At 38.8% G+C, this 23,592-nt stretch overlaps 2 protein-coding genes across 6 annotated transcripts in view; one reads left to right on the top strand and one right to left on the bottom strand.

Moving 5' to 3' along the window:
* slf1 (SMC5/6 complex localization factor 1) overlaps positions 1 to 14,605 on the bottom strand; it is a 38,739-nt gene extending 24,134 nt beyond the window's left edge. For 2 of the 3 annotated variants that reach the window (XR_003597591.1, XR_003597592.1), the window contains exons 1-14: positions 14,386 to 14,605; positions 11,550 to 11,661; positions 10,160 to 10,238; positions 9,762 to 9,987; positions 9,531 to 9,684; positions 8,020 to 8,142; positions 7,800 to 7,865; positions 7,137 to 7,283; positions 6,611 to 6,780; positions 6,320 to 6,454; positions 5,176 to 5,329; positions 4,830 to 4,998; positions 4,424 to 4,569; positions 3,142 to 3,248 (exon numbers count right to left, since the gene is read on the bottom strand). Coding sequence is in view for 1 of the 3 variants with exons in the window: in XM_028033959.1 (XP_027889760.1) it covers positions 3,142 to 3,248; positions 4,424 to 4,569; positions 4,830 to 4,998; positions 5,176 to 5,329; positions 6,320 to 6,454; positions 6,611 to 6,780; positions 7,137 to 7,283; positions 7,800 to 7,865; positions 8,020 to 8,142; positions 9,531 to 9,684; positions 9,762 to 9,987; positions 10,160 to 10,238; positions 11,550 to 11,660 (1,787 nt within the window). In the remaining 2 variants the exon portion in view is untranslated. The remainder of the gene's footprint in view (positions 1 to 3,141; positions 3,249 to 4,423; positions 4,570 to 4,829; positions 4,999 to 5,175; positions 5,330 to 6,319; positions 6,455 to 6,610; positions 6,781 to 7,136; positions 7,284 to 7,799; positions 7,866 to 8,019; positions 8,143 to 9,530; positions 9,685 to 9,761; positions 9,988 to 10,159; positions 10,239 to 11,549; positions 11,662 to 14,385) is intronic. The other variant, XM_028033959.1, reaches the window with a different exon arrangement.
* A 211-nt stretch (positions 14,606 to 14,816) lies between these two features.
* Positions 14,817 to 23,592, top strand: part of kiaa0825 (KIAA0825 ortholog) — a 134,609-nt gene continuing 125,833 nt past the window's right edge. For all 3 annotated transcript variants that reach the window (XM_028033953.1, XM_028033952.1, XM_028033954.1), the window contains exons 1-2: positions 14,817 to 15,265; positions 22,089 to 22,225. In XM_028033953.1, the coding sequence (XP_027889754.1) occupies positions 22,095 to 22,225 (131 nt within the window). In that variant the 5' untranslated portion in view covers positions 14,817 to 15,265; positions 22,089 to 22,094. The remainder of the gene's footprint in view (positions 15,266 to 22,088; positions 22,226 to 23,592) is intronic.

The following is a 23,592-nucleotide window of genomic DNA, read 5'->3' as shown; positions in this document are numbered from 1 at the left end:
GTCCCGCAGCATGATTCTGCCACCACCGTGTTTCACCACAGGGATGGTATATTTAGGATGATGTGCCCTTTTAGTTTTCTGCTGAACACAGTTCTGCATGTGGGCCAAAAGGTCACATGTTATGTGATCAGAGTACCGGTCTGACAGGTGCTAACATTGCTTTTGCCCATTTTCAAACGTGAAACTGTACTGGCAAGTAGAATTGGATTCACTGCTCAGTATTAGGTACCATTAGCAAATTCAATCCCTCATAGTGTGGTATCATCCTTATATGAAATCTGACAATAACTGTCAAATCTCTTGCTGTGTTGGCCACACACACTTCACACGTCCCATCTTCTATTCCTGTCTCCAAAGTACTTTTCCTCCCACTTAACAACTCAAAAGCGGAGATGAAGAATTCGACGCGAGCAAGCACATTAGGGGGAAATAACTAGCAAAAGAAAGTGAAACCTCTTCAAAGTGGTGGCGTGCTAATAGCTGTGGGCTGTCACTAGTCCTGTGTGTGGGTACGGAGAATCTGTCGGCATGGAGCCTGACAGGTGTCCTGTGTGTATATGCTTGTGCACGTGTGCGAGCGCCACGCTGAAGTGGAGGTGCCATCCGTATTACAGGGAAGAAGCTTGTTCCCTGGTAATTGGGTTGTTCAGAAGCCAGGAAGGAGCTGCCAGCAGTTGAGGAGGAAACACGCTTCCTGTCACGTTGCTTGTTATTAGCAAGGACAGGGACGAGAACAGATGAGACAAGCTGCGGGTGTGTGTGCGAATGCGAGGCAGACTTCATAATGCAGTCTATGATGAGAGTGTACCTCTTCTCATCGCAAACCACCCTATCCTCCCTCCCCCAAGTGTCCCTCTGTCCGCATCAACCAGCAGTAGGGTCTGAAGACATTGTATAGGGCTTGTGTATTTTACTTTTTACTTTGGGAAGAAGGGAAGCTGGCAATGGTGCAGTTATCAGATCTGGACCCAGAACAGAATTTGACTTTGGAAGCAGACTTCATAATGAAAATCTAAGCAATAAGTAAAGCAACTCATTCCCAGTTCATAGTAAAAAAATGCATGATGGAAAATCTTCACCTAAAAGTGACAAAGCAGTTCTTAATTTTACACATGAAGCACACAATAATAGAAAAAAATCTCAACTTTGAAGTAAACACCTAGCAAAAAAATGTTTGGAGTTGCAACTCTGAAACGGTCTCTGTCAGCTGTTTCACTTCAGAAAACATACCTGAAAATTGTATGAGTGGAATATTTGTTTTTGGATTAACTATATGAAAAAGTCATGAAATTACTCAATATGGAAAAAAACAATTGACTGAACATCATCCAAGAGTAGAGATTCAGTATTTTTTTTTTCAGTGAGTTTGACATACACGACAAATCAAATGACACTGTCAGGTGCTTTAAAAGATGTCGGCAACTGAGCAACGCGCGAGGCCTGATTAAACCAGCAGGGGGTTTATCTCAGTTTAATTACAGCTTCCCTTCTGCTAACAGCACTCAGCGCTGCGTGGCCAGCCGGCGAGTTAAACGGTCATCTAAACAGTCGGTCAATCAGTCGCACTGTCAGGTCGCTGCGGCTTGGACACGCGCCCTCGCTGCAGCTCCTCCGCTGGAGCGGAAGAAAAACGTCCACCGTCTCACATATAACTGCACACACACATTCACTCAAAAGTCTTATGTGCGCCATCAGACAGAAATGCATGAGAAAAGGGTCACATGTCTCTTTACAACCTTCTTTTCATATCCAAAACCATACATACTGGCAGGATTTAGTTGGAAATCCATTTAACACATGTAACTTTTTTACTGAAATCACACATCTGAGGTAAATAAAAAGTGACATATTTAAAGGCTCATATTATGTATTTTGTAATGTCACGCATTCTTGCATTTAAGTTTTTTTTTTGCATCGAAGACTTTAATAATTTAAGTATTTCCAGCTGTCTAAACATAGACGGTTCAGTTTCAGAAAAGTGCCAGACTTAATAAATGCTTCAACATAACATGTGCTAATTGATTAGAAATGCCAAGATCAATGAAATTCTGAACAATATCATGAATTCAAGCATGAAAAATGAGGCAACAAGATTTGCTTTTGGTTTCTGTCTTCAATTTATCACAGGCTTTGTCATTGTGGCTTCATTCTTTCTTTTGGGGTCAAATGATTTTACATGCCCTTTGGCATTTCTTTATCTCATCCGCGCAGACTGCATTCCGCGTTTCCCTGGGTTCCGCTCATGCATGTGTCGAAATTAGCTAAAAGCAGTACAAGTGCAAAAAAAGTAGGAAGGGTAGCAGATATAAAAGAGAGAACGGGGGGGGGAGGAGGAGAGAGATTTGGTCAGTACATGAACCAGTAGCCTTCAAATGAACCTGCTCCCTGGTGACTCCTGCTTTACTCTGGGCCAACTACCTGCTGGTGAAACAGCAGATGTCTGACACGGTAAGGAGGGAGAAAGACTCTGTGTGTGTGTGTGATTGCATCAAGAGAAGGGATTTAATATGCAAGAAAAGATAAAGAAAAGAGGGGAATGTGGGCTGAGAGGTGGTGGTCATAAGGGGAGACTGAAGACCCTAATGGTAGTCTATCTACTCTGTCCCTGACCAAATCATAAGGTAGTGTTAGAGAGGACACGTGTGTCTAGGCTTATCCTTCCTGTGTGCCCCTCCTCTCAGCAAGCACACACATTGCACCGGACCTGGGTATAACCCATGCCAGCTCCTCATGCTCCCTCTGACCTTTATTTGCCTGTCTCTAGATTTCCCAAAGCCCACACAGCACTCCTCCAATAAATTCATGCAACTTTGCTTCTCACCTCCTCCTCCCTCCAGGTGTTCCTTTGTTCCTTTTCACTCAATTTTCCCATCACATCTTTACTTTTATCACCTGTTTTTTGTGTGTGTGTTATTGACAAAGGACAGCGGTATCGCACAGTGCTGGAGGAGGTCTGTTATTTCAGATGCACCGAATCCAACAAAGACTGCGACGATGAGTGATGCAACCATCTAGACTGAATAGGCATAGGAAGGTTCTGTTTCTGTAACTTGAGAGCTCTCAATAATTCCAACTCATATTTTATATTCAAAGAGAACTGTCTCTGGCACCCAAGATAAAGACAAACTGTGACTGACTGACCTGCTGGTCCCCTGACTCGTGCAGCTGTGGGAGGTTTTCTCAGTCTTGTAGGAAGCAAAGCTGGGACTTTGAGCTAACGTTCCCAGAGCGGGCAAGTAAGAACACACCTGTTGGAAGTGACATATGAGGTTAGACAGTATATGTACACTTTGAGTGGAAGGGAGTGAAACTGAGCGGCTATAACAACCAGATGTTTGCACTGACACAACACGTTTTTGATCTACTTCCAAGATGCTTAACATAGAATCAACAGACTATTAAGGTGCAATAAAATCAAATTTACTTCAGGTTTTTTGTTTATTGCAGAAAAATAACGGCCCAAAGAAACCAACCACTGATAGCCAGCCATTAACTAGGTACAGTATGAGATTCTCCTTGTGTGACGATCACCTTTGGTAAATCAACCACAGGAATAAAACTGTAGCATAATCTAACTGCCATTAATTAAAAAACGAAAGGCAACAATTATTTGTACTGCTGCTAAAGCAACATTTGATATAAAGACAAGAGCAGCAGCTCGACGTCCCCCAGCTTGCTGTTTGTAGTTTGCTACCTGCCGCTTTACAGCAGCAGTATTCAAAGTGATAGGAGAAACTTCTTGTCTGTGTTTTCCCTTCCAAAAGTAGCCAAATCTTTCTATTTATGTAAGGAGATGCAACAATGTGGGAGACTTTTTTCGGAAGACCAGATGGGCACTGCGTAACAACTGCTGGGATAGGAGGCAACTCTAAGTTACCCTTATAGTTTGAGAAAACTCTGGTCGCTTCAGCACTTTGTCTGATACCATAAGAAAATAAAAAATAAATTGGATAGTAATAATTTTATGTTGGTAATCAGACCTTACATATAGATATCGGGTGTATTTATTTAGAATATAAAGACATTTACACTAAATACCATGAACTGTACAAGTCCATTATCTTTCATCTGAAAATCAACAAGGATTTTTCAAAACAGCACTAAAAATGTCAGCATCAAAACATGACAACTTCCAAGAAAAGATATATTCATAATAGTTAAATACAACACAAAATAATATACAATTTCTCATGCAAAAATTTCTCTGCATGAACGTATATCTAATATTTTAAAACCTTTCATTGGGCCAAAAAGCAATGAATAATGTAGGTTTATTGGGTCTGACTAGTTTTGTCTGTGCAGATCTCTGGAACAAATATTTCTGTAATTAAAAAAAAATCAATCAGATATCATGTCTGTATCATCAACGTATGATTATGGTACACTTTAAAAAAAATGCAACATTTCTGTGGTAAACACTTACCATTTTCTTGAGAGAGAGAGGTTCATCGCCAACAATGAAGCCATTTCTGCAGCAGAGATTCCTGAAGATGGCATCAACTACGACCAACTTTAGTCTGGTGGAGTGAACTCTGCAAACCAGCTCTACCAAAACGGCTGGACACAGATCTAGAGGTGAAAACACAAAACATAATATCTTGGAATATATAGTTTTGTTAATTATGATGGTTTCAAAAAAATTTAAGTATAAGCTAAACCCTCTTCAGCATTTTATATGCTCACTGCAGAGGAAACATGTCTTAGTTTTACCGTATAAAAGTGTTAAGTGGGGCAAATACACAGCAATTAAAATAAAATACAAATTCTAACAATCTAAGGCAAATATTTAGACTCCAAACAGACAAAATCCAGTTTTTATTCATCCATACCCTGGCTAAGAATGGCAAGGTGCTCCGAGAGGTCTTTGAGGCCTTTTTCCACCAGACTCTGATTAAGTTTAAAATGCTGCTGACACCAAAACTCCACCAACACAGACAGAAGATCCAGCAGAGTGTCTGCCAAATACAGCTCCCGCTTCTCTGCTCCCTCAGCAAATTCCTTCAGTGAGAATAAACATCATACTATGGATGAAAGCAAGCTTTATAAATAACATCAATTACAGAAGAACACTTTAATAGATGCAGTAGGTGAATGCCTGACCCTTTATCCAATGGAAAATCCATTGGATAAATGGCATTTCCAATTTATCCAATGGCAGCCAATGCCATTATTTACCATAATGGCAGCTTCTTTTAGGAGCTGAAGAAGCTTTTTCACAGTGCAGGACAGCAGTGTTGTTCGTTCCCACACGGTCCAGAAAGTCCCATAGAGCAATGAACCAGAAGCTGGTGCAGATGACGCTCTGGGTTGGTTAGAAAACATAAAGTCTCTGATGGAGAAAAAGACAGAGATATATGATTATGGTGCATAATCATATTATCATATCATATTTATTGAGATTATTTATCTCAATAAATAAAAAAAATCACTTATTTCAGTAAATCTAATTCAAAAAACAAGATTATTCTAGTCTATAGAGTCATTACACACAAAGATATACATTTAAGAGTCTCTGTCTGATTAAACTTGGTACATTGTTCACTGGTATGCTGGATAATTGGCAAATTCTGTTGGAATGTCTGCGACTCAACAGAACTTAGTCAGAGAGGAAAGAACAAGGAGCTTTAAAATTTCCTGGTAAACGGCTGCGAAACAGCAGCAGATGACATGACTCCCTAAATCCTCCCTGACTGTGGAAACAGAATCTAAGAATCAAGTATCTTAGACTCTCTGTGTCTACACTCTTCACTTCACTCTGTAAATGAAATGCAAAATTTACTTCCATTTCAAAAGAGGACTTTGGACCGTTGAGTATCAGTCTAGTCTTTTGTTTTTTTTAACCAAATCTGACACTCTTGAAATGTTCTGTTGTTCATCAGAGTAATAATACAAGGAAAACATTTTCTTCCTTTCTACTTTCTATTATTATGTTTGGAAATGATGAACAGCTGCTTGTTAAGCAATAACCTTTTGCAGGTTTTATAAAATTAGAAGATGTCAGTGACTCTCTGCTGTATAGCAGTCTTCCTCTGGATTATATCTGAAAAGTTTTTTTGGAGATAATATTCTTAAGTTAAGATTTCTACGGTTTTTGTTAACTGTAAAGCAGAAGTAACAGGAAAAAAACTCACATGAAACATTTTATTTTAGGTATAATAGACATGTCTAATAAATTTAAATTTAAATACTTAAATAAATTAACATTAATGTCCAAGATGCCCCTGTGGTATTGTAAAAGTGAGTTTATCCACGTTCTAAACATTCTCTTACTTCCTTACAAAAAAAATAAATAAACATGTAGATTCACTTAAAATGTTACCTGCTATTGACAGAGTGAAGTTCACCCTTGAGAAGCATGAGGCAAAGTGCAAGCATGTCACAGTAGAAATGTACCAAAGCTGGCAAGGCGGGTCCAGGGTGTGGGTGACAGGTGTCGCTGTTTGTCAGGCAGTATCTTGTTGATCACACATGAAAATGTAAAATCATGTTATATTAACTTTGCACAAGTGGTGAGGCTGTTTGATGTCCAACAAAGTAAAATATAAATATCATTGTCTTTAAGAAAGGGAAAGACATATTTTGCAAGCAATCGCACTGACTTCAGGCTTACCTGATTGCAGTCTCTAAAAGAGGCCATAAGCCCATCTTGCACTGAGGACACTGCAGCACTTGGGCATAGTATTTTTTCACTGAATTTTGAGCCAGCCATGGAGGATTTGTAATGAGCAGGTTTACCATAACCTGATGGAAATCTCTCAGAAAGAGGGACGTGGCGTTACCCTTTGCAACGTAAACACAAAAAATGAGTTTTAATTGCTTTGAGTATTTGGACAAAGAGATCCTGTGTCAAAATAAACCAAATCTGCAATATTATCTGTTGATCACTGGAAAATTAATCAGGTTACTCTTTTCAACAGATAACGTGTCACTATAAGGCTTTTCTATCATACATGTTTTTACTTGAGCATTGTGTGGTAGATCAAAAACACACAAAACAATTCTACTCTAAGTCATCTATCAACATACAATCCATCAACTTTTAAACATGTGGTGCAACCAGTGATCTATTTGTACAACCCTTTAGTCTCACAAAGCCACAGGTGGGAATTTGTGCAGTCAGGTATCTCCAGTCCTACCTGCTGTGCGTACTCTATGAGGGAGATCAGGTATGTCGCTGGTGGCAACACGCCTGGAAACACGGCATTTCTGATTGAATCCAAGGCCTCGCTGAGTAGGCCGCACTCTATCATACTACTGACGTTGCTTAAATCTGCTACAATTGCCTGGAGGAATAACAGAACAATGGTGAAATGGAAGAAGTATATGGAAAGAAGGGAGGAAAAAACATGGCACTCAAAGAGACAGATGGCAGAAAGAAGAGAAGCGAGAGGGCAGGAGGGTAATCGAAATAAGTCGTGAGTTGGCATCAGAAGTTCCTGAGGGTCATTTTTGACCATCGCTTATTGGCAAATAGCATATGGACTCAGAACGTCCTGAATGGAAATACAAGAGTAGTTCTAATAGCAATCTGACAGACATCCACTTGGGTAAAGTATGGACAGGACGGTGGAGAGTATTGTTAATAGGTCTGCCAATCACAGCTCTCAGATCAGTGGAGAGAGGTGGTTAAATCAGTGACCTGGTTTTGATGCGCCCTTGCGCTTGATGTCACTTTCCATTGAAATGTATGACATAAAGGAAATTGAATGACCTGATCTGCTTGATGAAACACAGAGTTATCCTGCAGATGAATGTATAGCAGTGATTGTGGCTGGGGGTTGATATGTATGCACACCTACCTGTGTGAAGGGACGATGAGGGTCACTGTAACCTAGAAACTCAAGGAAGCACAGTCTGGGCCGGCCCTGCAAAGAGAAAACACCTTAAAATGCTCAGAACCAAACTGGCAAACAAGGTCAATTAAGCGAGTAAAATGTAGACCAACAAAGTTGTTTTTAAATCCTGTTTAAACTTTGCGCTTCAGTGCATTTCTGTTAGGAGCTGCAATAATAAACACACCTCTTTTTTGACAGCAAAATTCCTGAGTTCTGCCTCCAAATTAGAGAAGCCTTCAAGACAACTGGCTTTTGTCTCAGACGGAAGATCATCCATTTTGTTAAAATCCATATCCAGGCGATTGCTCTGTCAAACAAGAAAGGCAACAGAAAATAAAATAAAATAAAAATAAAACCAGCGTGCTGCACGACTACGAGGCGAGCTTGAAAGCTGCTCCATGGGCTGAACCCAGGGGTGGAAATTTAAAACTTTCTCCACCAGTTACTGTGGCTGGTGGAGCCAATCAGACATTTCACCAGCCACTGTTTTTTTTTCTTTCAAATACAAATCTCACCAGTACAAGCAAATAATATCCCCATACCTGTCAAGTCTCCCATTTTTTCCAGGAAACTACTGTATTTTATATCCCCCATTACTCCCCTCCCACGTTAGTTTCTCTCCCTCCCCGCCTTTACGGTAGTAGTACCTTCGTAACGTTACTGTGTGGTAATTAACATATTAGTTAGTTTGACACATTTTTCTGAATGAACTTGTGCACTTAGTTGTTGTAGTTTTCCTGACCCATCCCGTCTCGTATCCGCTCACTTTTCTCGGACTCCGTTAGCTGGAATGGCGCTATTTATAACCTCGGTGGAGAGGGGCGGGCCAAGGAGAACTGAGGGATTTCATTGGATAAGCCCAATGCCCTCAATGAAATCAATCAATGGGATCCGCGGTCAATAAAAATTAGATTTGATATATATTTTTTTGTTAAATTATAACAGCCTAGGTCCGTCCCACATACAGTATGTGCATCAGTTTGTAGTCCAGTCAGCCACTCTTACCCTAGACAGAAGTTGAAACTGAATGCAGCTATTTTTTTTTCTGCTCAAATTGTAAACCCGCCATAGTGGCGGATGCGTTGCTCCAATTTACACGCCACTTCATAATTTTACCCGCATTTGGCCAGTGGCTAATTTCCACCCCTGGCTGAACCACCGGCATCTTCTTGAATGAGTGCTGTGTCACCTGGCATGTAAGAAAAACCTCAAGAACTTCTATTGGTTTTCTTTTAACAATTTAACAATCTTGCCACTCTTATTAGAAAACCAGATTTGTGAAGTACAGCTCCTCCAGAGTCACTAAGGCTTCTTAGTTGCTTCTCTGAAAAACATTGTCCTTGCCCAGCCTGCCAGTTTAGCTCGACAGTTGCTTTCATAAACTAACCCTGTTAAACTCTACAACTTTACTCCTGATCTGACTGGTGTGCGTGGGTGGGTTTTTTTAGGATTCTTTTTTGTTAGCTAATGGTCTTTAAAAAAAACCTCCAATGACTTTAGAGAACAGAACCTGTATATTTTTCCTTTCACTTCACTACTATACATTGTTATCTTAGTCAAGCCTGTAAAATCCCAATAAAACACAGAGAGGTTTGGGGCTGTAACATTAAAATATCTAGAAAAGTAAAAGGGTTGTAAGTACTGTACATCAGCTGCTGGGGTCATATGTTTAGCAAAAACTTAACACTAACGTACCCCGAAGAGGTGTTGCACTATGTGGCTCACAGGGTAACAAGGTGAGTTAAGAGATTTTGTTTTCTCCGTCACAGGTTTCGCCATGACATGAGTGATGGGAGTGTACATAGGTGGCGGAGAGTTGTACACTTCTGCTCTTCCAGCTTTCAGCAGCCTGGATGAGAAAAAAGATTAAACATCATTCATACATGAGTGTTTTTTATACACTCTTATATCAAGGTGGAATCTCACCGTTTGAACATGGCTCTTCTGTTGGGCTCTTGGACCATGAGAAGAACTTTCCAGCCCTGAAAAGCACCAGTTATTCTACCTTTGGCTACCTTTTCCCTCCACTGTCTGACGGGGTAAAAGGCAGCTGAGGGGCTGGTGAAAATGGCCACTTCATAGGGTCCCTCGGGCAACCACGAGCCATTCTTCATGCTTTCCAACACATAGTTAGGAGTCACGACCCACTTCCCTGGGAGGCAAAAGCAACACCACTTAAAATTGGATGTGAAATAAACAAATATGACAGTCAAGAATAGAAAGTATAACAATAGACCAGCTATGTAAAATTAAGGTAAAAACAAAAAGAAAACAATATATTTTAAGAGATCAGCAAATATTCAACAATAATCTCAATGACTGACCTGCCGCACAAGCTGCCAAAAACTTCTCACTGGGCAAAACCTGGGGGGTTATGAGGTGAGTGGTACAGTGCTTGTATACCTGTGAAATATACATGCAAAGGTTCAAATAAAGGGGATTAACTGATAGGTAAAGAAACCAGATTTCTAGCTCAAAAGAACACATTAAATATATTCATTACGAAATATAAAGAAGCATTAAAGTGCTATGTACGGTCACACAGGTATTTGAATATACAGCACCTCATAATATCTACTGGTAGCTTGTTTCACCTTATTTCAGCTTAGAAGTCTGAGAGAATAACTACAAAGGTACAAAAACATAGCACTTATGGGTTATAGAGAACATAATTGTTTGTTTTAGCAGCTTGATATTGACAGATTTTGTGAAGTGCCAAAAATCTCCAACTGAGTTCAGAACAGAAAATGATTAGTTTTCTGGAAATACTCAAAAGATGATGCCTAAAATGTAGTAAATGTTTTTGCTGTGCAGATGCTTTTTCTTGATAAGTCAGATTTTGTAGTTAATATTATTACTGTTGACAAGTACTTAAGGAGGGGGATTAAGGATAATTCACAGGTATATAAACTAAATCAATTAATAAGGGATTAAATGTTGCATAATTTATTTTGTGTGGTTTTGCATTTCTTTATCATGTGTGTGTGTAGATAGGTGTGAACACATTGTTTACATGTTCAGTAAAAGAAAATGTCATCTGTTTGCTGACAAATAGTAAAATTTGAAATTTTGTCGATCCCATAAGTACAATACATTAAACTTGTACTTAATGATACCAATAATTTTAACAAATAATTTATGTGAGTTGTATCTATATGGGTGATGCAAATTTTAAATCGAACAGTCGGCTTGGAAAACATGCCAAATCATGAGTGATTTATCTAAGCCCCTAGGAGTGTGAAGTATGACATGCAGTAAAATCCATAACCTTAAAAATAATAAAGGTACAAAGACAAAAAAAAAAAACCCATTATCCTCTATATTTTAAAGGTAGCGTTGGTATGGTACAAAAGTAAAAGAATAAGCTTGCAAAATGGAATCCGTTTTGTCAATTGCATATTTTTTGCAATTGTTTGGAATCAAAATCAATGGATGAAATGCATAATCCACATAATCCAAACATACATAAAAAATGATTAATTTGCAAATATGACTTACATTTTTGATAGTGAAAATTAGCTTAAAATGTATTTAAGCATTTTTGCCAGCTAAGAGCAATAAGGCCGTCTATAGTGTGCTATATCTGTAGTGATTCCTTTGGGCTTGAAGGTTACTGGTAAAACTAAGCAGCTGTTAGCAGTAGAGGTCATGGCAGAAAAAAACGGTTAATTGTTGTATTAAAAATGCAACATAACTTTAAGAATGTCAACTTACTGAGCCACCAATGTATTTTCCACCGAGCTGATAAATGCCCTTAATCAAAACTCTCTTTTTATCCTGCGCTTTGATCCCAGAGATCTGGAAAACATGTGTGCAGCTCTCCATCCTGAAAAGGAAACCAGCAGAAAATAAGGTTAAAGTGTATGTAAATGTACAGGCAGGCAGGCAGGCCAGTCACTTAAGTCTCTGAACAATATCATGCTGTAACACTTAGAATAAAGAGCTAACTGGTTCATTGTTACACAAAGCAGAAAGGTAAATAAGCTATACAGCCCGGACTAAGTAGAGATAATGATTCCACATTTTTGTAAGAATTATACAAGAAGGTTGGAGCTTTGGTGTTTCAAAAGTTATTCCTCCTGCGGTACAAGTTGGAAGCTGCAACTGTTAGCGGTGCTTGAATGTTCTCCTTGGGTAGGTTCTCTACGGCTTCTTCTTGCAGTTAAATATAGCAGTCTAAATTGTCCTTTACTGGGAGTGTGAGCAAACTGGTAGCAGTGTTGCACTCTTGCATCAAGAAGGTCCTGGGTTCGAATCTTTCTGCATGGCGTTTGCATGTTCTCCCTTTGCATTCATGGGTTCTCTCCGGGTACTCTGGCTTCTTCCCACAGTCCAAAACTATAACTGTCAGGTTGATTGGTCTCTCTAAATTCTCCTTAGGGGTGGGTGTGTGTGTCCAGGATGTTATCTGCCTCTCGCCCCATGGAGGTAGGCAACCCTATAAGGATTTAGTGAATAACAAAAAACATTTTTTCTACTGGGAAATCCCTTTAAAATTAAAGATATGAAGATATTAGAGGATCATGTTGATCACTTAGAAAATTTTGTATACATCTGAAATGGATCTTCTTCCTGAACAGACAGGCACTTTAGATCCAAATAATCTGATTATAGCTTCTTTGACAACTTGGCAGAACATTTGGCATTTTGCACAGCTGGGTTTTCAGTCGACTCAACTTGTTTAAGCTGTTAAAGCAGATTATGTTATCCAACTCCAGCGTAATATTGTAATCCTTCCTGTTGCCAGTTGAATTCATCTGAGAAGTTCCTTTTCTGTTTTTCATTATAACATACATATATGTGTGGTTTCCATCAAATGTGGGCTTTGGTATGCTGTAGAAGAGTTCCTTTAAATTATCCATTTCAAAATTCCTAACGAAGATTTTGAAATTTGATTATCCACTAAACACACGTTCTTTACAGCACAATTTGTGATCTGTGCAACCGTTGACCTGTTTGGAAAAAAAAAAGCAAATCCCAATGAAAGGGAAGTTTCTATGCTTTGTTTCCCTATTTAAAACAAACAGAGTTAAAGATCCTCAGTTGCAGTTTAATACTCTGATCGTAGAGGGTGATGTGGAAAAATTACAATAAGGTTACACCTGCTAGTTGTATTGCTATATGTTTATTCTACGTTCCTGTATATTCCCACCAAATTAAAACTATTTGGGTTACATGTATAAGGTTGGACGTCGTTTTTCCCAGCTGCATGGGAACCAGTCTGTTTCCCATGCTTTCGATCCCTTATCCTTTTGTATAAAACTCATGTGTTGGCTCTGCCTGGCAGAGCTTTATGTTCAGACTTGCTTCATTATTGATTGTCCTACGAGCTCTCTGAGTTGTGCACAATTCATGAATAAACCTGATTGAGTGATTTTACCTGAACAGTGCTTGGAAATAGGTTTTTTTCCATGACAGTTTGGTGCCGAAACCCGGGACCGAACCAGGGACCATAGTTTTTTTTTCCACAAGTGCTAAAATGCCAAGTATGCAGTGAAGTATAGGGCCTCGTTGTATTATCTGTACAATATTTCAGTAACTCACAATCAAAAATGACTGTCTAAGTTTATGTAGCAGATCAAAAATTAAGAATGTATATGAATATAAATTAGTGGTAAAATAGCATAATTTTGCAGGCACATTTTTATCTTTCCCATAATGGAGCAGACAGAGATGCACCATTCAACTGTGGAAAAATTTTGCTTACTGCCCAGTACTCTGATCAGAAATGGGCAGACAAAATATTGAAAATTTATTGTGTTTTAAATTCCTCAAAGGCATAAGTAAAATACTTCCACCATTTTCAGTCTGTAAAAAAAAGCAACCAGCAGTGTGCACTCTGATGTACTTTTTTGAGTTAAATGACAATTAGTTCAATATAAGAATAGATCAAATATTCTTGTCATTTCTTTTTTTCTGCAGAAAATTTGCATCAAAGTACCTGAAACACACTGAAAGTGATATAATCCTTTGATATAATATATATATATATAATATAATCCTAGTGGCATTTCAGATCATTTCATGCTCTCAATGAATTGTGACTTTAACAGGCCTGATTGTCTAATAAACCTCCCAGAGCAAAAATTCTCCTCAGCAACTAAAATACTTAAGCAATGTGTGTTCCTGTCCCTTACAAAAAATGAAACTGGTAACTGCACTTCTTCCCAAACTTGGTTGCTTTTAACAGTTTGATTTTTGCACACTGTTTTAAACTCTTTGAACGCTGATGTCACAACATAAACTTTGCTTCTTCTAATTTTGCATGTCCGCATCAGCATGCACAGTTCAAAATATCTTACCTCGTCAGCCTTTGAAATAATACTGGTTGTTTAGTTGTATTGCATCACTTAACTATGAGTTTATATCTTGTGTCGCTTTGATCGGATAGTTATGGACCTGCGATTGTTAATGAAGTTGTCATCGACTGACATGCCATATTTTTCATACGGCATTATTTTTCTGACACACATCTCACCCAGTAAGCAAATACATGCCGTGTATATTAATGAGTATGTAAATGCAAACTATCAAACTATTATAGAGGTACCTTTTTCATGCCATAGACGGTGACTCCCGATCACATCCAGGCGCGCCAAAACTCCGATAGTTAACAGACATCCAACAATGGCAGCGGTGTTGTGGTCAGTCACAGTGTTGTTATTCCTTGTAATACCATATTAAACGTTGCCATAAAAAAATATATGCGCAATGACTTTGTGCCTTAATGTAAACACCCTGATATTTATGTTTCAGGCTCGTGTTTCACTCCGCAAATGTGAAACAAGATCCAAGCCGCAGTTAATCTATATAGATAGAGGTGGTGATTTTCACGAGTCAACGCGTTTTATTTCTAAAACATCCATTTAAGTTACTTAATCGTCACATAAATATAAAGTAATATACGTGTATAATGTAGCGTTACACTAAATTTAAGTTTTTAGCAATCAGATGCGTGTTTTAAAGTTTATAAATTAGTGTAGTAACCTCTTAGTCTTGCAAGTTGGTACGCTCCGTACAGCGGAAGTTTTCACAAAGCTACTTCCGGGTTGTTGTCACGGACGCTTTCAGTTCCCGGAAGTAACCATAAATAACAGGATTATCGCTGTGCTTGAATAACGGGTGCATGTTAGCTAAACCTTCACCAGAATAATTCAGCCAAGTTTATCCCAGAGAGATGCACGCAGTTTGCTGTCTGTCAACCGTAATATGTTTTTAAAATTTATATTCATAGTGATAGCAACACAGTTTTCGAGGGAATGAAACGAAATGATATTTCAGGGTAACACATTTCATGTCTTCCTTTAGTAGTTTTGTTGCAGCTATGAATTACTGTCGCGGACAAATATAAACTGGAAGTAACTTCAGATGTTGGGAACCGCTGCTGTAGAGGATTAGCACGGATTGGATTTGCAAGGAGTTTGGAAGAGGTAAAACACACTAATAACACTTCTGCTGTTAATGTTATTTAATGTTATCTTTGACTATTAAAAAAAATAAGCGCACGATACACCTGTAATGCTTATTTTACATGGGTACAACTGGTTCTGGACGTATGATGAAATAATGGATCCTTATCTAAAACAAGAGGAAGGCAAATCCAATTTCTTGAGCTCTGGGTGTGTTTGTGTTTCTACAAGCTTGTGAATGTCAACAAGCTTGTCAGACAGCAGAGCAGCTTCAAAGCTAAAATACTTGTGTTAATGATTAACAGCTTATTTGATCAACGATACTTGTGCTAGATTTTATGCAGTTATATTTTGTTGTTTGGATTAGTTTTTTCATTCTTTAATTGAATCTATTAAAGATGTTAGACATTTTGAAACAGAAGACTTGACGGTGTCAGCTCCTAGAAATAAAAAAAAAAACCAGGTCAGTTCAAATTTCTCTAGAGTCACATTATATTTGATTCTGTGAGAAGGACTGAAACACATTTTTGAAGTAATAAATGTGGGAAATCAGATGTAGTTGCTTTCACGTTCTAAACTGTGTTACTAAAAATTATTTTCTTGTATTTCATGCAGTTTCAGTTAACGGTGACAGCTATGTAAAAGAAAACTAAGTGCAACATTAGTTATCAGAGCTTGAATTCATACAAGAATGTGTTTTAAATTTACCCCATGAATTAAGTGAAACGCACTTCAGTCAAGCATATCATTATGACCACTAGCAAACTGATTATATGAATAGAAGTGATTATTTATTTTTTCTGATTACCTTTCAGCAGATTTGATTAATTGGAAGCAGGAGAAATTGTGTAGTGCCAGGTTTTTGAATGAATTTGACAAGTACCAAGTTGGGAGGGTTTGGTGCCTGCATTAAAACATCTCCAGAAATACAGCTTCTCTAGGTTGTTTGTTTCAAGTCTTCAGTTGTCAGTATCTATGAAAACTTGCCCATTGAAGAGATAGCTGTGAGCTGGAGAAATGGGAAGTCACATTAAGTAGACGTCAGGAGCTCGTGGTTCAATTATTGTAGCTCAAATTGCTGCTGATGATAATGCTTGTTCTAATAGAAACAAGCTATACTCAGAGCATCTCAGTTTGTTGCATTGGGAACATTGCAACATTGTTGCAAATACCAGATTTGCAACAATCAAACCTGGTATCTGGTGGTCCAGATACCAGATTTGGTATCTGAACCACTAAGGATGTCCAGATACCTGTCATCTTTTTTTTCCAGCTTTAGAAAGGGTGCTGCCACAAAGCAAAAATGGCTCAGAAATGGTTTGAGGAGCACAACAATGATTTGAACATCTGTGGGATGTCCAAACCACATGGACCCTGGTTAGCAACATTTTCTATACTTGCACCCCTCCTTGAGGTTGGGAATTGACTCACCATTCTTCTGAACTACTAGATTAGGTTGATATGGAACATCTTAGGCTTCAAGGTCACATTTGTCTTCATAGTTGCGTTGGGCTACTTGTCTTGGACTCCCATGTAGTCTTGTCGGTACTCCTGGTGTATACAAGGATTCACTTTGGGTACTCAAGCCCCCCCACATAGTCTAGCCAGAATCCCACGTCAGGTTAACTGGTCTCTCTGAATTTCTTCTAGGGTGAATGCATGTGTGCATTGTTGTTTTTTCTTATTTGTCTCTGTGTTGCTTGGTGATGGACTGAGCGACCGAAAAGGCACCAGCTGTCCCTGCAAGGTGGAGATGGATGGATTGATGGAGGAATGAGAGCATGGATGGAACCTTTGGGAATTTGTCATGACTTCCTCTGTAGTTGTACAGGCTAAGAGCTAACTGAGTCCTATCTGCTCTCCTTCCCAGGTAGCAGGTGATAAAACTTGAATTGATTCAGCATTAGTCCATCTTGAAATACGGTTGTTTTTACTTAATTTTTTTAATTGCAACAAGTGAAACACTTAGTCCACTTTTTTCCTGTCAGTTAGCTAGATGCAGTTGAAGATTTGTTCACAAAAGTAACAATGAGCAGAAGATCGCTGACTAAATTTAGCATCATCTGCTAGTCTTCTAATGAACAGAAAGTGAACCCAGTGCTTTGCAACTGAAGGACACCAAACGTAACAGAAAAGAGCAGTGGGGGCAGCTCCACCCTTAAAGGGCGTCTATACGCCAGCCAGATAGAACGTAGAGAGTTGTCCAAAGTGCTAAATTGTTTTTTTTTTTGTTGTTTTTTTTGGTATTAAAATGACTTTAAATTTAAGATAAGGTGTTACACAAAACCAGTTCTAAAACTGTCACTATTTAATCTTGGAAGATGGTGGCTGCAGCCGGTCGTGGTGCATGAGTTCCTATGGCATTTAAATTGTCACATTTAAAGCCATAGACAGGCATACTGTACATAGAACAACTGGCAGAAGGATAATTGTAGATGATGAACTACTTAATTTCCTTGCCGTAAAAATCTAAACTTTAAGCCAGGATGAAATTGGCATCAAATCCGTTTGAAGTCTTGTTTGATATATACAGCATTTTTATAACAACTGAAGGTAACATAGTTACTCAATTGTGCTACAAAATGGCACCATGTACTGGGAAAATACATAATTGCTTTGAGATCTGTGAGATCACCCCTCTTAAGCAATCCCCTGCCCTTGGGATAGCTTTGAGATTTTCAGAACTGTTGTGATCTTAGAAAATTCACCTGTTTAATTTATGATGTTTCCTGAAAAGAGGCTGTTTAGGTACTCACTTTAAAATAATGTTGACTCTAACTTGACATGTTCTAAGTAGATTTAAAGCGGCAGCCTGGGGGATCTGCTGCTGAATATTTCAGGACAAACTCATTACTGTAAATGGGCCTGTGTGGTAGCCTAGCTGGAGTAGACAAGCAGCAGCAAGAGAGATAGGAAAGTGGTGTGTGTCGGCATGTGTGTGTGTGTGTGTAAAAGTGTGTGCATATCTGTAAGGATACGTACCTTTCCCATGTTCTAACAGTGGTGAGGCTGATGTCTCAGGCAGTCTGCGTCTCAGTGCCGAGCCCAGTTGTCCCTGTTGCAAATTTTTGAAACACGCAGGGGCTCATCTAACATCTGCTTTCTAAAGAGCTAACGACAAGACAGTGGAGACTGGATGATTTAAAGTACTGTGCTAATGAGGCCCCGTGTGCTGCCATGTGAATCCTACATGCTCATACTAAAGATATGTTGGCGGACCAGGAGGTAGAGACCCAGCAGAATGGATAGTCAAACCCACTGTCTATAAATGTGTGCATTTATAGACAAATCAATATTGTGTTGCAGACAGATAACACAAGCACAAAGAAATACTCAAATTAACCTTATTTAGTTCATAACGGGCTGCACAGTGGCACAGTTGGTAGAGCTGTTGCCTTGCAGCAAGAGGTTCCTGGGTTCAATTCCCGACTGCATGGAGTTTGCATGTTCTCCCTGTGCATGCTTGGGTTCTCTCCGGGTTCTGTTATTTGTTATTTGGTTTCTCTGAATTCTCCCTAGGTGTGCATTGTGCATGTGCATGGCTGTTTGTCCTGTTTGTCTCTGTGTTGCCCTGCGACAGACTGGCGACCTGTCCAGGGTGAACCCCGCCTCTTGCCCGGGACGTTAGCTGGACATAGGCACCAGCACCTCCTGACCCCACTAGGGACAAGGGTGTACAGAAAATGGATGGATGGCTAGTTCATAACAATGTCTTTCACATATCCCTTCAAAATTATGATGTTTTCTCACATTACATTCACCAATGTATGTATCTTAATTGGATTTGAGATTCTAATTGGACACAGTGTTGCAAAATTCTGAAAAAGAAAATGGAAAGTAAAGTAAAATCTGAAAGAACCACAAACAAATAAAGTTCAGAGTGTTTTGTGGTATGTTTTTATCAGGTCTGCACATCTGGATTAAACTTTTTACCCGTGCTCACTCAGTCAGATCAGTGTGAAGAGACAGACACTGAATCAGTGTATCATTCTGTGAACTTTAATTTTAGGTTTACGTGTAAACTTTGAGAGACCCACTCTAATACATGAAAATATTTCCATTGTAGCTCAGACTGTTTTGGTTGGTTATCCTCCTGCAAGGTGAACCTCTGTTCCAGTCTCAAGTCTTTTGCAGTCTCTAATGGTTGTTTTCTAGGATTGCCCTGTATTTAGCTATATTTCACCCTCCCAACAGCTCTGGCCACATTCCATGTCCTTGCTGAAAGACATCCCCATAGTATGATGCCACCACCATCATATATCTCTGTAGTGATTATGTTTTATAATCCCTGTGGCTCTTAGGCATGTGGAACAAAAAGTTTATTGAGATCTCACGTGATCACGGCATCTTTTTCAACATTCATGACTTTTGGGAAACCACAAACAAAGGTTCTTTTGGCTTTCTTTGAACAACATCTTTCTTCTTTCCATTTTTCCATAAATTCAGGATTTCTGGATTGCATGACTGATTGTTGTTCTGTCAGCAGATTCTCCCACCTGAGCTGTGGATTTCTCCAGCTCTCCCATAGTTACCCTGGGTCAGGTGGTCACTTCTCTGACTAATGCTTGTTTTGCTGGACCTCTCAGCTGATAGGTGGAAAGTGTCGTGGTAGGGTTTCACTTGCACAATGTTCTTTGCATTCTTTTGGGCAGATGTTAGATGTCAGCGCTTGGGATATTACTTTATAACCTGCATTAAACCTCGCTGCAACTTTATTACAATAGTAAATAATTTGAAATCCACTGAGGTAAACTCTTCCCACTATTCAGCCATGCCTGCATTTGGACCCCTTCTCAGACAGTGGCACAGAGGGAGCATGATGACGAGGGTAAGCAGTAAGAGAGAAGAAGAGGGGGAAAAATAATAAAGGACAAGCTTAACTGGTGAGGCTGTCAGCAGAGGAAAATAATATTTGTCCAGCTGGACAGGCCTCCCTTTGTGCAGGCTAAATGAATGTTGAGCTTCCTGTCTACCCTGTCAGGGAGAGTGGCGTCGACTGTATGCTGCAGTGAGGAAGCAAGGCTGCGTGCAGGGAGCTGTTTGGAGTTTGACAGGGATTATTAAAATCAGAGCAGATGACGAGGAGAGGGGCAAGAGACGGAGTGTGAGAAAGCTAAATTGACACAGACACTCTCCATTACCTTCCACTTGACTCGCGCTGATGACAGTGTTGATATGAGACCCAGCAGCGCAATCCCGACATGGGATTGGTTGTTAGCGCGAGCATTAAGCACCATGGGGTAGGAGGGGAGGACCTCACTGCTGGTAGACACCTAAGGAGATGAGTTGTTTATTTAAACTCTTGACTGAGGAGGATGTCACCTCATTGTTTATTTATTTGATTTGTTTTTCTTTCTTCTGTATTGTCAGTATGTAAAAACCTTTGGAGGCCAAGCTAATGCATTTTGATCAAGGATCTTCCTACTGCATATGATTTTCTGTGAAAACGGGGAGGGGTGCTTGCGGGGGGGGGGGGGGGTACAAAAAATGTCTTTTCTAGATGATAACTTGTCTTTGTTTCATGTGTTGCAAGTAAATTGATTCTTGCAATCTAATAAGACACTTGTTTGATGAAATATCACATTATCATAGAGCACAGGAGTGTGGAAGCTGTCTTTCTCTTGACAGGCAGCTGTGATAATACAACTGCATCTCAATAAGTTAGAATGTCATCAAAAAGTTCATTTATTTTGGTAATTCAGTTCAAAAACTGCTTTTTATAGCAATATTGTTTTTTTTATTATGACATGCAACAAATGAAAAACCTAAACTTAAATAAAAAAATGGAACATTTCATAAGAACAATCTTAACAAAGGACTTATGACCTTTTTTAGAGATATAAAAAAAAGAATATATATTTATGTTTATACATACATACAGATCGCTGAGTTAAAGTCGGCACGATCGTGTGGAAGACTGCTGACTGGACAGTAGTCCAGTCAGCAGTCTGCTAAGGAGGGTGTCAGTGACTGCACCAAACAAGAGTGTTGTATCAAAGTACTGGAAAGTTGAGTTACAGGACAAAGTATGGCTAGAAAAAGTGCACAAGAAGCCAGAGTAACTGCAGCTTTGAGATGATTCTGAAGCAAAGCTGGTTCAAGAACTTCAGGGACATCAAAATTTTGTAGATTGTTGCTGGAGTCGGTGCTTCAAGACCAACTGTATTCTATAAATATTGATATTTAGACATTAGTCCACTGTGTTTCGTCATGTTCAAAGTCAAAGCAGCCATCTAAATTGTAGGACATTTTATGCTTCATAGAGCCAATACTTTAACTTATATTTAATAATAATGATCAATTCCATTCAATGCTTGATTGACCAACAAACCGATCTAAACCTCAGAATAAAGTGAGAGACACTAGAATCAAAATTGTGGACAAGGAAAAGTCTACAATTAAAGCTGCCAGGACTTCCTTATCACATACACTGACCTATGCTGCATTGATGCATTTACTCGTACAAAAGAAGCCCAAACCAAGTACTGAGTGCATTTATTATATTATACAGTACATGGTCTAAATTCCCTGTATTAGAAATGTATTTGGCTTTTTATTAGCTATATGCCATAATCGTAAAATAAAATAAAGCAAATGCTTAAAATATATCACTCTGTATGTAATATGAGCATTACTATTTGCTTTGATTTCCAAAATAAATACATATTTTCTTTATATTTTAACACATGTGCATGCTACATGATGCAGCTGATTTCAGTAAATTGTTAAAACAGTACAGACTCTTGCTGTGATCCTTTTTTTTTCGTTTTGATTTGTTGAACATGGAGGTTTTTTGTTGTTGGGTTGTAAAGCTAAGTCTGTGTTTTTGTTGTTTTTTTTGCAGGGTATCATGGAATGGCCGGGAGAATTTCCTGAAGACCATGCCTTTGTGGAGCTTCTGATTCCAGGTGTTTGCAGTGATGTGGACTTTGAACAGTTTCTGAAAGACACAGAAGAGAAACTGAGTCTCAATGCCAGCAGGTAAGTAAGTGTTAGCGTGAAAGACCAAAAGCCCTCATGCCTTTTTGATTTCTATCCTGATTTCTTTAGAGGTTCTATTTTCTTTTTCTATTTCCCTGACTACTCCTGTACTTGCTTTCACACTGTTTTTATTACCTATGGATGGCAATTTTAAGAGACTCTGTTATTGAGTAATTTCAACAAAACTTTATTGTAATTTTATTTCCAGTATATTACTTCTTACACTATTTTAGCAAGTTGTGATTATATATATTGTTGTGTACAGATTAACAACAACATCTATTTTTCTCCAAAGGCAATGCCTTTTTTAAAGAACAATAAAAAGTAAATTTGTGCTAAAAACCTAAGGGATGAAGAGAAAGAGGACTGTTAATGCCTTGAAGGTTAAACAAACAGATTAATCATGTACATTTATTGATGCACCTTTGACCATGTCAAAGAAAATTCAAGAACAGAGGGCAGGTGGGAGATGCATGCAGAGAAACTTTAAGCCAAGAGTATCTTCAGTGAATGAAGCAGAAGAAAGCAAAAAGACACCTCAAAGCTAAGGATATAGCAAAAATTGCAGATAATTTATCACTAGTGAACAAGAGAAACTAACAGGGTTTACTTTAGCGTTAGTGTGTTCATGATCATGTCCTCTGACAGTCATGAACTGTGTTGCCTTTTCCACTGGTCATTCAGCTGAAGGGCATTTACTTCAGTTCTTATTTTTTACATTGGACAACACTGCAAAAAAAGTTTTCCTGTATTCAAGACATGGCAGCAGAAGAAGAGTTAAGAGAAACTGCTTTTCTCACCTGAGTGATTTACTTTTACTTTTTCAATCTTCACTTCTCTAGTCTTTTTGTTGTTTTCAACTCAGAGTTCAGGGATTCAAGTTATAAATCAGTATTTTTATATGAAAAATCATTGCTTCCAAAAGGCTTGATGTTTTTTTTAAAGGACAAAGTTGGTGAGAGTCTTCTTGACCAAATTTGATTAAAAGTGATGCTGGATGCATTGTTGTTCCTGACGAATAATTTGGATGAGGAATCGGTTTAAGGGCAGTTCTTTCATGACTGAGATGATTGACAAAGATTCTGTCTAGAGACCCACATTAGTCTTTGACATTTATCCTGTGGTGCTTCTAACATGTTATGCATATTCAAGTTTCTTATTGCTACAGTTCAATTTATTATACCATGAATCTTTTTCGCCAATGTTCATTGAAAAAAAAAAAAAGCATAGTTATCTGTATTTGCTGGCAGATGCGGAGAGTTTAAGAGCACAAATAGATTGGTAATGAGTGCGCTATGGGGACACTGGAGGAAAAGGAGAAATCTATATTTCAGGTCTTTTATCGTTTGTAGCGTTGTGAGGCTGAG

Source organism: Xiphophorus couchianus, chromosome 12 (assembly GCF_001444195.1).
Source record: "Xiphophorus couchianus chromosome 12, X_couchianus-1.0, whole genome shotgun sequence".
Lineage (NCBI taxonomy): Eukaryota > Metazoa > Chordata > Actinopteri > Cyprinodontiformes > Poeciliidae > Xiphophorus > Xiphophorus couchianus.
The sequence above is the reverse complement of the archived record's forward strand: the minus strand, read 5'-3'. Positions and strand labels throughout refer to the sequence as shown.